The sequence below is a fragment of the Gopherus flavomarginatus genome, chromosome 7, assembly GCF_025201925.1.
Source record: "Gopherus flavomarginatus isolate rGopFla2 chromosome 7, rGopFla2.mat.asm, whole genome shotgun sequence".
In the NCBI taxonomy this organism is placed as follows: Eukaryota; Metazoa; Chordata; order Testudines; family Testudinidae; genus Gopherus; species Gopherus flavomarginatus.
This window is the reverse complement of record NC_066623.1, coordinates 96,827,897-96,840,340: the sequence shown is the minus strand read 5'-3', so window position 1 is coordinate 96,840,340 and position 12,444 is coordinate 96,827,897. Positions and strand designations below refer to the sequence as shown.

The 12,444-nt window shown below is 41.0% G+C and overlaps 1 protein-coding gene across 1 annotated transcript in view; it reads left to right on the top strand.

The window, feature by feature from the left end:
* The window catches only part of IL12RB2 (interleukin 12 receptor subunit beta 2), a 28,030-nt gene extending 17,064 nt beyond the window's left edge, over positions 1–10,966 (top strand). Inside the window, exons 10-15 of the mRNA XM_050963539.1 lie at positions 619–720; positions 806–961; positions 4,910–5,047; positions 6,590–6,677; positions 9,872–9,971; positions 10,282–10,966. Coding sequence (XP_050819496.1) covers positions 619–720; positions 806–961; positions 4,910–5,047; positions 6,590–6,677; positions 9,872–9,971; positions 10,282–10,827 — 1,130 coding nt within the window. The 3' untranslated portion in view covers positions 10,828–10,966. The remainder of the gene's footprint in view (positions 1–618; positions 721–805; positions 962–4,909; positions 5,048–6,589; positions 6,678–9,871; positions 9,972–10,281) is intronic.
* Positions 10,967–12,444: the final 1,478 nt, after the last annotated feature.

Below are 12,444 nucleotides of genomic sequence, written 5' to 3'. Positions count from 1 at the left end.
CTTGTTGGTTTATTAGGCCTTTCAGGAGTAAGGACCCTGCTGTCTCTGGAGTAGACCAGAAAACAACCAGTAAGCTCATGCTGCTATCTTGTACTCTCCAGGAGAGTGAGTTACTAGCAGCATCTCACAACCCCCAGAGACCCTTCTAGTGGGGAGGTGCTCATATTCCATGGTTATGAATGTGGGATAGAAGGCCATCACTGGCACTGCTTCCAGTCTGGCTTTGCTATAGCAGCCACCAATCATATATATTAAAACTGTGAACTGTGTAACAGCTTGTTTCCTCCTCTGCCTTCCCATTACTCAAAAATGGCTGAAGAGATTTTCCTCAGGCTTTTGACTTTTCTCCCACTGTGGTGGCCCGTGCTATACCCACTCGATGGCTGTATAAAAGACTTCAGTCTTCAGGACTGTTAGCTTGACATTTTTCACAAACATTAAAGCTATTTACACAAACAGAGAGATGATGCACAGCTGCCAGAGAGGAGAACATGAAGAGCCTCTTGTGCAATTTGAAGAATATATGCAATAAAATTGAAGCCTAGTCTCCACTTTAAATGGTTAGGTAATTGGGTTAATAATATTTCAGTTGACCACATGTCTGATCTCTCGTTTCAGAGAGCATAAAGCATAATGAGTGCTACGACATCAACGTATTTGCACTTTATAGGAACAGAGCTGGACGAGTGGCTTCAGCTAGAGGATACTCGAAACAGGAAGGCAAGCTCTGGCTATTCAGTTTGAGACATTTTGTTTAAACTAGCCTGAACATTTGTCCTTAAAAAGAAAATCTTGTGTTTTGCAGCACCATCAGCTGGCCCCCAGGTTTATACAGCAGTAAAAGGAGATGGTGTTTGGGTTTCATGGGAAGAAATCCCAGGCCACCAGCAAATGGGCTGTATCATTTGCTACAATATATACTTGCAGAAGAAAAACTCAGAGGAAGGCCCTAAAGTTTATGGTAGGTATCTGGCAAAAAATAAGCAGAACATAAACCCTGTTCTTGTACAGGATGTTGAAAATATGAACTCCACTGTTCTAGGTAAGAGGAAAAAACGCATTTAGAAAGATACACACGAGCCCAAAAGCCACAAGACTTGGCTGCAGAGCTGAACTTCCCCAGAGTTTGGAGCCAACCAATTCCAGGTTTTGGTTTGGGCCTCTCTCTACTAAGAGTATCTGCAGAAGGGACTGGAGAGTCAGTTTTTAAAAGTATGTCACTTGTATTAGCAAGACAAAAATAGAATAAACTAATGCAATTTGATATCTGTGCACACTGCTACCCTTGAATTATCTACTTAAGTCATTTATGTAGTCCCTTTTAGTTATAGATTGGATAAGGGAACAGATTTACTCAGAAGTCATTCAGGATATACACATACCAATGAAGTTTTTAATCAGTACATACATATACACACACACCACTTTCTTATTGTGCAAGTCATCTATTATCCCATGAACACTGTAATTCCTATATCCACCACCCCCTCCCAGAACAAACAAACCCATATACATTCCTTTCTCAATTGTATCCTGGCACTGCAACAACAGAGTTCTTAAAACACAAACATGCCTTTCAAAACATCACTTCACAAACATATTTTGAGGCAAGGGTGATCTTTCATCACTAACCAGTAATACCCGAGAATAAAAAAAATCCAATCTTCAGGCAGTATCTAGTTATCATTGTATTGCAGGATAATATAAATCTTACTACACCAACAATAGTGTTAATTCTTCTGTATACTTTTTAGGTTCTCAAGACTAATAAAAAAAAACTTACCTCTGTTGCAACCACACATGCTCTGTTCTCCTTACTCCTCCTTGCATCACTTGAACTGAAAGGTCCTTTACTCTTTTATAACAATATCTCTCTCAAGTGTCTCCTGCCCAATTAAACATCTTTGTCTTTACATAGATGCTTTTTATTATGGATTCTATTTTCTTCTACAGCTCATATATAGACTCACCTTCTACACTGTAACCAAACAAACCCTAAATTTCACTTTTTTCTCTGCTCTCAAGTTCCTTATTGACAGCACCTGTGCGTAAGTTTAGGTCAATTAATCACTGTGGGAAGGCCACAAATCTCAGACTAGTTTCTCCATGATGCTGGGGTGGGTGTTCTGCTCATTAAGTATCTATGAAGATGGCCTACAAGGCATGTTTCTTTTGACTTCCTTTAACTGAAATTCAGGTCTTATCTACCCAGGTATTTTGTGTGACCAGAGAAGTAGTAAGTTTATGGCATCAGACATACCACAGAAGTGAAACCTAATTGAGACCTTGATGTTGCTTATGCATGTGTTTAACTTGATTTCAGTGGAACTACTCACAGTAATAAATAGGACAGCACATAGCAGTAAAATTAAGAATATGTTTGCAGAATTGGAGCCTGAGAGAGGAAACAGTTTATAGTCACTGCTTAAAACTATGTTTTTTTTTCTTTTTTAACAACACCCCTTTTAACTAAATAATTGGAGAAAACTTCTTGGATAAGGATTTGGCCTGCTGACTCCTCCATTATGGAATGAAAACCCTCCCAGTTCACATTTCTGAGGCATCCAAGAATTCTGCCAACAGCCAGAGGGAAGAGTTATTGTTTCTAAAAAAGAGGGGGAAAAAAAGTAAAAACCACTTCCACACTTAAAAAACAAAGGCCAACCCCCCTCCCCTCACTCCCAACAGCCTCCTGAGAAAATGTATTCAGGCCTTTTTAAAAAAAATATTGGAAAGAAGCAACAACAGAAAAAGCACACTCATATTCACCTTTAAAGTAATTTTATAGGAGCAAGTTTAGTTTTTAATTTTGTCCTCTGTGCTTTATCAAGTTTTTTCATCCTTATGTAAATGCAGTTTATTTCTACACAAATAGCTAACAGAGAGAGGGAGGACAGTGGTTGGGGCACTAGCTTAGGACTGGAGACACGTAGGTTCAGTTGCCTGCTCTGACAGAATTCCTGTATGACCTTGAGCAAGTCATTTAGCCTCTCTGTGCCTCAACACCCTGTTAAAAAAAAAAAGCCAGTAGTACTCCCCTCCTCACCAGATGTTGTAAGAATAAATACATTACAAGAGTGTGAGGTGTTCATGTACTACTGTAACGGCCCAGTACGAGATAGCTATTGTCTAGAAGAAAGCATGCCAACATCTGCACTGATTTACATCCAAGTTCACAATTTGAGGAATAGTTTTGCTACCATAAGGGATTTTAATCACGTTTAATAAAATAAAGCTTAAAAATGACACTCACTAGGGATCTGTTCAGTGAGCAACTATTAACTAGCTCCTAATCCTATGAACAGATCAGCTTGTGATCTGGAGGCTTCTGATCCATTTGGAGCTACTGACAGGGATTTTTTACATTCAGAAAAACCCGTAATGAATCATTGGTAAGGCTAAGATTTTGTCTCAGTATTTTTTAGTAAGGGTTGATGGCCGAAAATACTATCAAACTACAGAAAATGCTGTGAGAACTCAACACAAAAAGCAGCCAAGTTGGACTGAAAATTAACTGCTCCAAAACGAAATTTATGTGGTCTGATACCATGCCAAAAGGCCATATAACAAATCAAGGGAGAACAAATAGAAGCTGAGCAATATGTCTATTTGGGCCAAGAAATTAACATGTGCCACCATCAGGAAGGTGAACTCTTGCGAAGAAAGAAAGCAGATTGGTGCGCATTCAGTTCTATCAAGGATGTCCTCCAAGGAAAGATCAACAAGGGAATACATGCCAGCCTCTTCAACTCAACAGTACTGCCAGCAATATTGTACGGCAGCAAAACATGGGCACTGATGAAGTCAGAGGAGCAGCAACTGTCTGTCATGGAGAGGGCGATGGAAAGAAGAATTCTGGGAATTTCAATCTGTGACCAAGTCCCCAAAGAAGTGATCAGACAACAGAGTGGAGTGCAAGATGTCATTGAGAACAAGCATAGTAAAATGCGAAGGGCCTGGCATATAGCGAGGCTCACTGACAATCAATGGACTGCAGCTGTCGCCACGTGGTACCCATGGGAACTGAAACAACCACTCGGCCGACCTCCAGAGAGATGGGAAAATTTTATTGTGAAAAGATACTGCTGTACATGGAGAAGGGAGGCCAGGATATGAGAAGAATGGAAGATGTGTTGTGATCGGCGCAATCTATACAAGGGCTAAAGGACTGATCGATCAAGGTGATTTTTAGGAAAAGTCACAGACAGGTCACAGGCAATAAACAAAAATTCATGGAAGCCTGCAACCTGTCCTTGACTTTTACTAAAAATACGCTGGGGGGACAAACTGAGTGCTGCCAGGACTTGAAGCTGCTTTAGCCCTGCTGCTATTTGAGTCCATCCTTCTTGGAGCTCATTGCAGGAGCAGCCCATAGAAAGTAAAAGTAGCTGCTCAACTGTGAACACTACTAATCTGTGCTTAGTGCTCCTTTACAATTTAGCAATCACACCAGTTAGAATAGGGCAGAAAATGGTACTGTTAAATTCTTTATGTACAGGACATGGTTATTTACAAAGTCCTTTAAGCAGACATAGTGCTTAGCAAACATGGCAATCATAGTCCCTATCCTGAGCAGCATATGATCTAATTCAGACAATGGCTCAGATTCAAAAGGGCAAAGGGGACAGAGGTCTGGGTTGGAAAAGCTTCATGAAAGAAGCTGCACAGAGCTTTAGAGGAGAAAGCAGGACACTTGGTGAAGGAGAAGCCTGTTCAGAGAATAGGTTATGAAGAAAAACAAAGATGGGTAGCCAAGAGTAGGCGAAAGCAGTGAAGACAAGACTCCGAGAACAAGGAAAGGGAGGGAGAAAGAAGTGAGATGGAGAACTGAGGGTTCAGTTCTTTAGAATTAAACAAGAAATAAAAACACCGGATTCTTTGTTGATTTCTTTGTTTTTCCTCTTTTCAGTCATCCATAAAGAGACTTCCAGAAATTCATTTTTAATCAAAAACCTGCAGCATGGTGTGAACTACGTTTTGTGGATGACAGCTTCAACCATGGCTGGAGAAAGCCCTATGGGGAACGAAGAACTGGTTTACCTAGAAAGTAATGAATAGCTTCATCTTAAGACCTTTGTGTGAGGAGCCAGCAGAAAGACACCTAAGCCTATCCCTTGCCCCAGCCCTTTCACACAGATTTGGATTGTACCTACTCCTGTTAATCCTTACAGAGGAAATAATTGGATATTTTCAGCTGATTATAAAATTGTGCATGTGTTTTTTTTTCCTCTTCCAATTGCCCACCTTCCCCCAAAAGACCTGTAGAGACAAATAGGATATGCAAGTAGTAATTTGAATCCAGTGGGACTGTTCACCTAAGTAAGGCAAGCAGTGTTACACCTCACTGAAGGTTATAAGAGTTTTGGCACAGGCTTCAATGTGAACAGTCCCATTGGCCTCAAATTATTACTTACATATTTAAGCTAGGGTTAAAGTAGGGCCTGATTATGCTCACATTGAAGTGAATGGCAAAATTCTCAAGGAAATAAATAAAATAGTATTATTTCTGAATTCCTGTAATTCTCAGCTATTTCAGAGGTTTTGTGTATGCAGAAGTTTCCCCCTTTGTGTGTGTATTCCACACAATTATGCCTGTAATACCAGTTACAAAGTCAGACCCCTTTCTACATTTTGACTAGAGCTGGTAGAATCAGACTTTCAAACACATGGGAAATTCCCATAGTTTGACATTTGTTTTCATCCCAAATTGGGACAGAAAGTTAAACAAAAAAATTGTACACATATACTAGAAAGTTCAGAAAAATTTTGATGAGTAAATACCAAAAATTTCATTTTGGTTTATCAGCTCTTCTACAATGTACAATGGTTATGTGATTCCCATCATGCACCACAGCAGTTCAGAGAAGAGACCATGGTGCATCATTGGAGAGATGTCCAAGTAGGGAGCCTGGCCTGTAGAGAATGAGGGCTTGAGGCATCCCAAGTACAGTTCCCATGAGGCACTGTGGCAGCTGCAGCAGCCACAGATTCATGTTGAACTGACCCCAAATGAAATATTGTGATTCAGTTTGACAAAACTGAAGTATTCAAATTTGGGTTAATCTAAACCAAAATAGTTCGATTTAGTTTCCCTAACAAAAAATTTAAAAACTTCAGCAAAATCAACATTCCCCTAATGAATTTTGATTGTGCAGAAATTGAATTTTCTGTCAAAAAAATTCCTGACCAGCCCTAATTGAGTGTTTCACATATACAACATAGTGTATTTACTGTTTAAAGCTTTTGTGCCTAGCTTAGTGTTCACTAGCATAGTCTGACTCTGTTTATTTGCTGCATATGTGGATGTTAAGTGCAGTGGCCCAAGACAAAGATTAAAGGGCTGCATATATTAGACAATCAGTCTTGCGTAAAATTGCCAAATGAAGAGCCCCATGTTACAAAGTACTCTTTTTTTTTAAGCATTTCAGCAGTGCCAAATTCCAGTTCTTAAATGTACTCAGTTCTTTTTTGTTTATGAGCAAGAGAGCATATCCCAGGACTATCATAGTTCAACCATCCACACAGTTGAGTTAGCATATTTAAAACCTGATTTTTGCTGTTTATCAACATGGGTTTGCTGGATTTACAGGTTCCTCTGAATGGATTGTTGTTTCGGCTGCTTGCATCTTCTTCGGTATTTCAGCCTGCATTTGCTTTGTGCAATCTGTTCAAAAAGCGTAAGTGAATTATTTTTATCATAACTCCAGAAATAAAGTAGTTTTCTCTTTAAAATGTATGATAATGTCTTTTTACAACTTGTTCTAAACGTCTTTGAAATTTTACCTGTAATTTACAAGATGCCAAAAAAAATTGCATAAATGATATTAAATAAAAAACCACAGCACAAAGTTAGGTATTTGTACATGTAAATAGATGCAGGTTCAGAAATGCACCAATCGAGAATGTGTGCGCACACCAAACACACACACTATATACGCTGAAACCCTGCTATAACGCGACTTTTGGGGTCCAAAAAATCCCATCACGCTAAATGCGGGGTCACAGTATAGCGGGGTTTCAGATCAGTCTGGTGGTCCCCAAAGCGGTGCATTGAGGGTGCACCTAGTGCCCCGGTGCCTAGTGCCCAGCAGGGGAGAGGAGCTGCAGCCCCCCCCGCCTGCCAGGGATGGAGAACTCTGGGGCTGCGGGTGCTGGTGCTCTCTGTCCCTGGCAGGTGCGGGGCTGCGGCTTCCCTCTGGCTTCAAGAGGAGCTGCGGTTCCTCACCTGCCGGGAACAGAGAACTCTGGCTGTGAGCGCCGGTGCTCTCTGTCCCTGGCAGGTGCGGGGCCGTGGCTTCCCTTCGGCTTCAAGAGAAGCCATGGCTCCCACCTGCCGGGGACAGAGAGCATCGGCACCAGCAGCCTCGGAATTCTCTGTCCCCAGCAGGTGCGGGGCTGCAGCTTCTTTCCCCTGCCATGGCGTTGGGGACCTTTGGTACAGTATCATACTGTATTATACTGTATCTTAAAGGGGAACCAACTTGCGATCGCGTTATATGCAATTTCGCATTATGGCGGGGCGCGTTATGGTGGCGTTTGACTGTACTTTTTTTTTCCTTCAAGTTTAACTCTTAGGACCTAATCCTCCTCCCATTGAAATGAATGACAAGACACCTGTTAACTTCACTGAGAACAGAATCCAGCCCTTAGACTGAAAACTTTTAAGAGCAGGGATTTGTCTTCATAAAGCAACACACCACAAGGAAGTAATAGACGTCTAGAGACCAGAACAAAATATAGTTCATAGAACAGAAGAGCTCTCTAATTATCTGCTGCTACAGAACAGTTTTGATGCCACAAGGATTTTCCTATCCCAGTTACCTTCCAAATTTAATTCATTTAAAAACTTGGAAGGGGCCATTTTTTTTTAAAGATATACTTAAAGGTAAAAGGCAAAGTAGATTATCTACGAGCTTGTTGACTCAATGACCACCACAAAATGCTGACAGCAGAGACAAGAAAGTTTGGGAGCTATATCAGAAGTGTCACTATCTGGGCCTCCAGGTTAGCAAAGTTCAGTTTATATGATTAACAGAAATATCCAGTGTTACGTTAGTAAGGATTTCTTAAGAAAACAAGAGCTATGGAAGGGATGTAACCCTCATGCTTCTGAGCATAAGCAAACCTGTAACTATCAGAGTCAGAATGAAACTTCCTGAAGACAGACCATTCCATTACTGCTTACTGCAGGAGTTACTGTTGAAGCATCTGTTGCGGGCCACTGCCAGAGACAGGATACTAGACTAGACAGACCACTGGTCTGATGTAGTATGGCAATTCCTATACTTCTAAGAGAGCAGCATCACAGCGGTGATACATTATAGGTGCGAGCTACTTGCAGTGTTTTGTCCACTTAGTGGTAAATTATGATGCAGAATCAGTATCTCAGAAACAGTCCGTTGCCCTCTTGGCCACAAGAGCGAGAGTAGTGTTTGCAGCTGTGAAGAATTAGGATAGGATATAAAAACAGCAGCTCAGAATGTAGAGTTGAACTACAATCCCTACTAGAACTTGCCAGAAATTTAGATTCTAAGCTTTTGGGGGGCAGAAATTGACTTTTTTTGGGTGGAGAGAGAGAGACAGACACACACACACACCCTCCCTCCGTCTTTCACTGGGGCCTCTAGAAACTATTGGTACAGTAGAAGGTAAAAGTTTGGCTTGTCAGGTATTCTGCAGTCACTGGGGCTAAGAAAAACATGCTTGAAGACCCTTTTTTACATCCCAGCACTAGGAGCAGGGATGGAAAGAGAGTTTATTGGCTTTTAAAGGTGTACATCCTGCAATGTTAGTATACACCAGGGGTTTGCAACCTTTCAGGAGGTGATGTGCCGAGTCTTCATTTGTTCACTCTAATTTAAGGTTTGCGTGCCAGTAATACATTTTAACATTTTAGAAGGTCTCTTTCTATAAGTCTGTAATATATAACGGAACTATTATTGTATGTAAAGTAAATAAGTTTTTTAAAATGTTTAAGATGCTTCATTTAAAATTAAATTAAATTGCAGAGCCCCCAGACTGATGGCCAGGACCCGGGCAGCGTGAGTGCCACTGAAAATTAGCTCACGTGCTGCCTTCGGCATGCGTGCCATAGGTTGCCTACCCCTGGTATACACTTTACATGGTTTAGATTGAAAGTCCATCTAATGGAAAGCCTAGATGCATCTTCCATCAGTGTTCAATGTGGTCATACATGGGTTTAGAAAGTCACTGGCAATTGGGGCAGAGTACAGGTGTAAGAGTGCTTCTGTTTATCTTCCCTCCAGACAAGTCAAGCAGCTGCATTCCAGTCTAGCTTCTTCAAGGTTAACTCAAGGCAGAGGTTTCTGCAAAACTCAAGTTTTGAGGCAAACAGATGTGCAGTCCACTTCAGAGAGGAAAAAGTGCAGGTCTCAGCCAGTTGCAAACTGAATAAGAGATTTCTTGTCACTGTTGCCATCTGGGGAATCCAGGAGCAGCAATAAATATAGCAAGACCCTGAGTCTGCAAACCATCTGAGTGTAGGTTGGCAGGTGCCCTCAGCTGAGAGAGCAGCCATAGATGTTAACAAAACGAAGAGTTTGAGAACCTAGCAGTCAACATCAGAACAGTTTTATCCAGATTGAGCTTAAACTAAATTGCTTTAATACAAGTTCCAACATGGTAAATTGCAAATTACCAAATATTGGCAGGCTGGAATTTCTAATAGTCCAGCCTAAAGCAGTCTACACTGAGCAAACCATTGATGATTTGGTATCTTGGCACTGTGTGGTGTCCCAGTTGAATATGTCAGATTTAAACGTGAGGATGTTTACAATATAGTTTGAAGCCATTATGTTTGCAGGAATTAGCAATCATGATTTTAATGCCAACATGTTCCATTTGTTTGTAGATTACGTTCACTCCTTTCTGTCCTTGTACCTCAGTGGTACAGAAAAGCCATTCCAGACCCAGCTAACTCAACATGGGCTAAAAAGTACTCCTCCGTAGAGGTAAGTCACCTTTCAAAATTATTTTTATACTAAGCTTATCATGCTCACTTTAAAAATGATTTTGGCCATACATGTCCATAATCTCTTTGTACAAAAAAAGTGTGAATTTATGGTCAGTGGAATGATTGCAGGAAACTACTTTGTGAATCTTATGGCCTGTTAAGATTATCACATAGCCTGATACAAGGACAATGCAGAAACTTACTTTTAGGATTAGCAGTATTAGAAAGGATGTTGTGTAGAAGCTATTTGCATTTTGACAGGGTAGAAGATACTGTCTGAATAATGAATATTTTTCCTCACCCATCAGAATGAGCTGAACTTGGATTCCAATCAGTTTCTAAGCTACTTCAGCAGTTTTGAAGAGCCTGAAACTATAGACGTAGAGGAAGTCTTCATAAAAAGGGAACCAGTGGCTTTCAAGGACATACCCAGCTTCAACAACATTAAAAACAGTAAAGGTCATGGTTGGCAAACAATAGAAAACAGCTTTGAGAAACAGGAATCCACTGAAAAGAACTCTAAGTACAAACCTTTGGCCCCCAGCACACCAGATGATGGAGACAATTACAAGTGTCACCTGCCTTACTTGTACAAAAAAGTAGTACTGGAGGAAACAGAGCAAATCCAAACGGTTTCCGAGTACCTTACCAATCCTCTTACAGACATGACTGTGAACTATTTGCCTTCAAACATATTGTCTCCCATTACGGACACGAATGAAGAAAGCAATGAATTTGAATGCAAATCCTTCTCCATTTTTCCAACAACTTCTCTTCTGATGCCAATGTTTTCTTGTGGAGGGAAACTTACTTTGGATGCAGTAAAAATTGACTGCAATTCTTTCACAGACTAAGCAGGCCAGTTTGTATGTCCATTTTTTTTTTTTTTTTTGTATTCTGGCCAGGTTCTGTGCACTTTAGTCAAATACACAAATCACAAAATCATTGTTTTTAGTTTGGTAGTACCAACTCACCCACTTCATGTAATTTAAAGGAAAGGTGTAAAATCTAAACATACACATGGTTAGAGTTGTGTTTTGTGTCTTACTTTGTGAGATAGTACACGTTTTGCACCTCTTTCTTGTGTGGATCTTATGAGAACCCGCTCTTGAGGTAGGTGACGTGTTCTTACAGCAGAGCATACTTATATGTTAACTGCCAAAAGTTCCGTTTTAAGGTAGAGCAGAGGTTCTCTAACTGGGTGAGGGAGGAAATGGCACTGAATGTATTCTGAGTGTGTATGAGAAGTTTTGTTTGTTTTGGGGGGGGGGAAGGGGGGACACCCTTACCGCGCACATTGTGCCCACAGCTATGAATAACTCTTGAGGGTTGAGGGAGACAGGGCATCCATCTTACACCTTGGCAGCTGTTCAATTCGCCATTCTTTTGCACTGCTGCTGGTGGCAACACTGCCTTCAGAGCTGAAGTAAGGTGGAAGTCCCTTATCCTTGAATGGTTCTGTTTGAATCAGTGCCTTACTGTTTAATATTTAGTGAGAGTTGCATGGTTTTTTTTAAATTGGTATATGTACTTGGGTGGGGGATTACTACAGACACAAAGCAGGGTCGGGGAGGAGGGGTGCGATCACCACTGATGTGGGAGTAAGGGCTGCCCATGCCTGCCTCATACCTGTGCAGAACGTGGCTAAACTGAAACCTTTGAAAACGAAGAAATAGAGGGCAGATCCACACAACTCCCTCTCATCAACTTTAAATGGTGCCCCCTCCATCTTTGAGGGCTCAGATTATTTTAGGGGAGACTGATCGAAAGCATCCCTGCATTCACACCCTACACAACACTGTAATAATCTTTGTACAAACTATGCCTTGTAAGGTATCATTTGAAAATTAGTAACTCGCTGGTCAACTTATGGTGAAATGTATGTAGCAACATAATATGTAAAGTTGTGAATTCCTCATCTGATATTAGCACATGTTCCAAAACTAACCAGCTCTGCCTAGGCAAAAGTTGTTAAACAAGCCTATCCTAAGTAAAGAAGTGTGAGTTTACCTCAGTTTATATATAAGATGTAAACACGGTCTTCAAGACAGTATGGGGAGAAGATGGCAGGAAACAGAACGATTTGGATTTCAGCAAACACAAGTAGGGGAAGAAAGCATGGAGCCTCTTTCACCACCAGACTTGATGTCTCCTTCTTTACTGATGGAATGACCTTTGCTTTGAAGAGTGACTTCAGAAGAATCCACTTCAAAGATAAAAGAATGGGGTAGACACGCCCAAGCTATATCTTTCAGCTAAGACAAAAGCACAAGCACCTTTGGGAGACCCTAACCAAGAAAAGGGTCAGTCCCCTATTGCTGGAAGACTAGGGGTGAGAAAGGCCACCTTAAAACAAAGCCTTCTACCAAAATTTGCTAGCTTAAGTTTTAGACTTGTGCAGGGCCGACGCTTCCATTTAGGCAGCCTAGGCAATCGCCTAGGGCGCCAGGATTATTGGTGGGTGGCGTTTT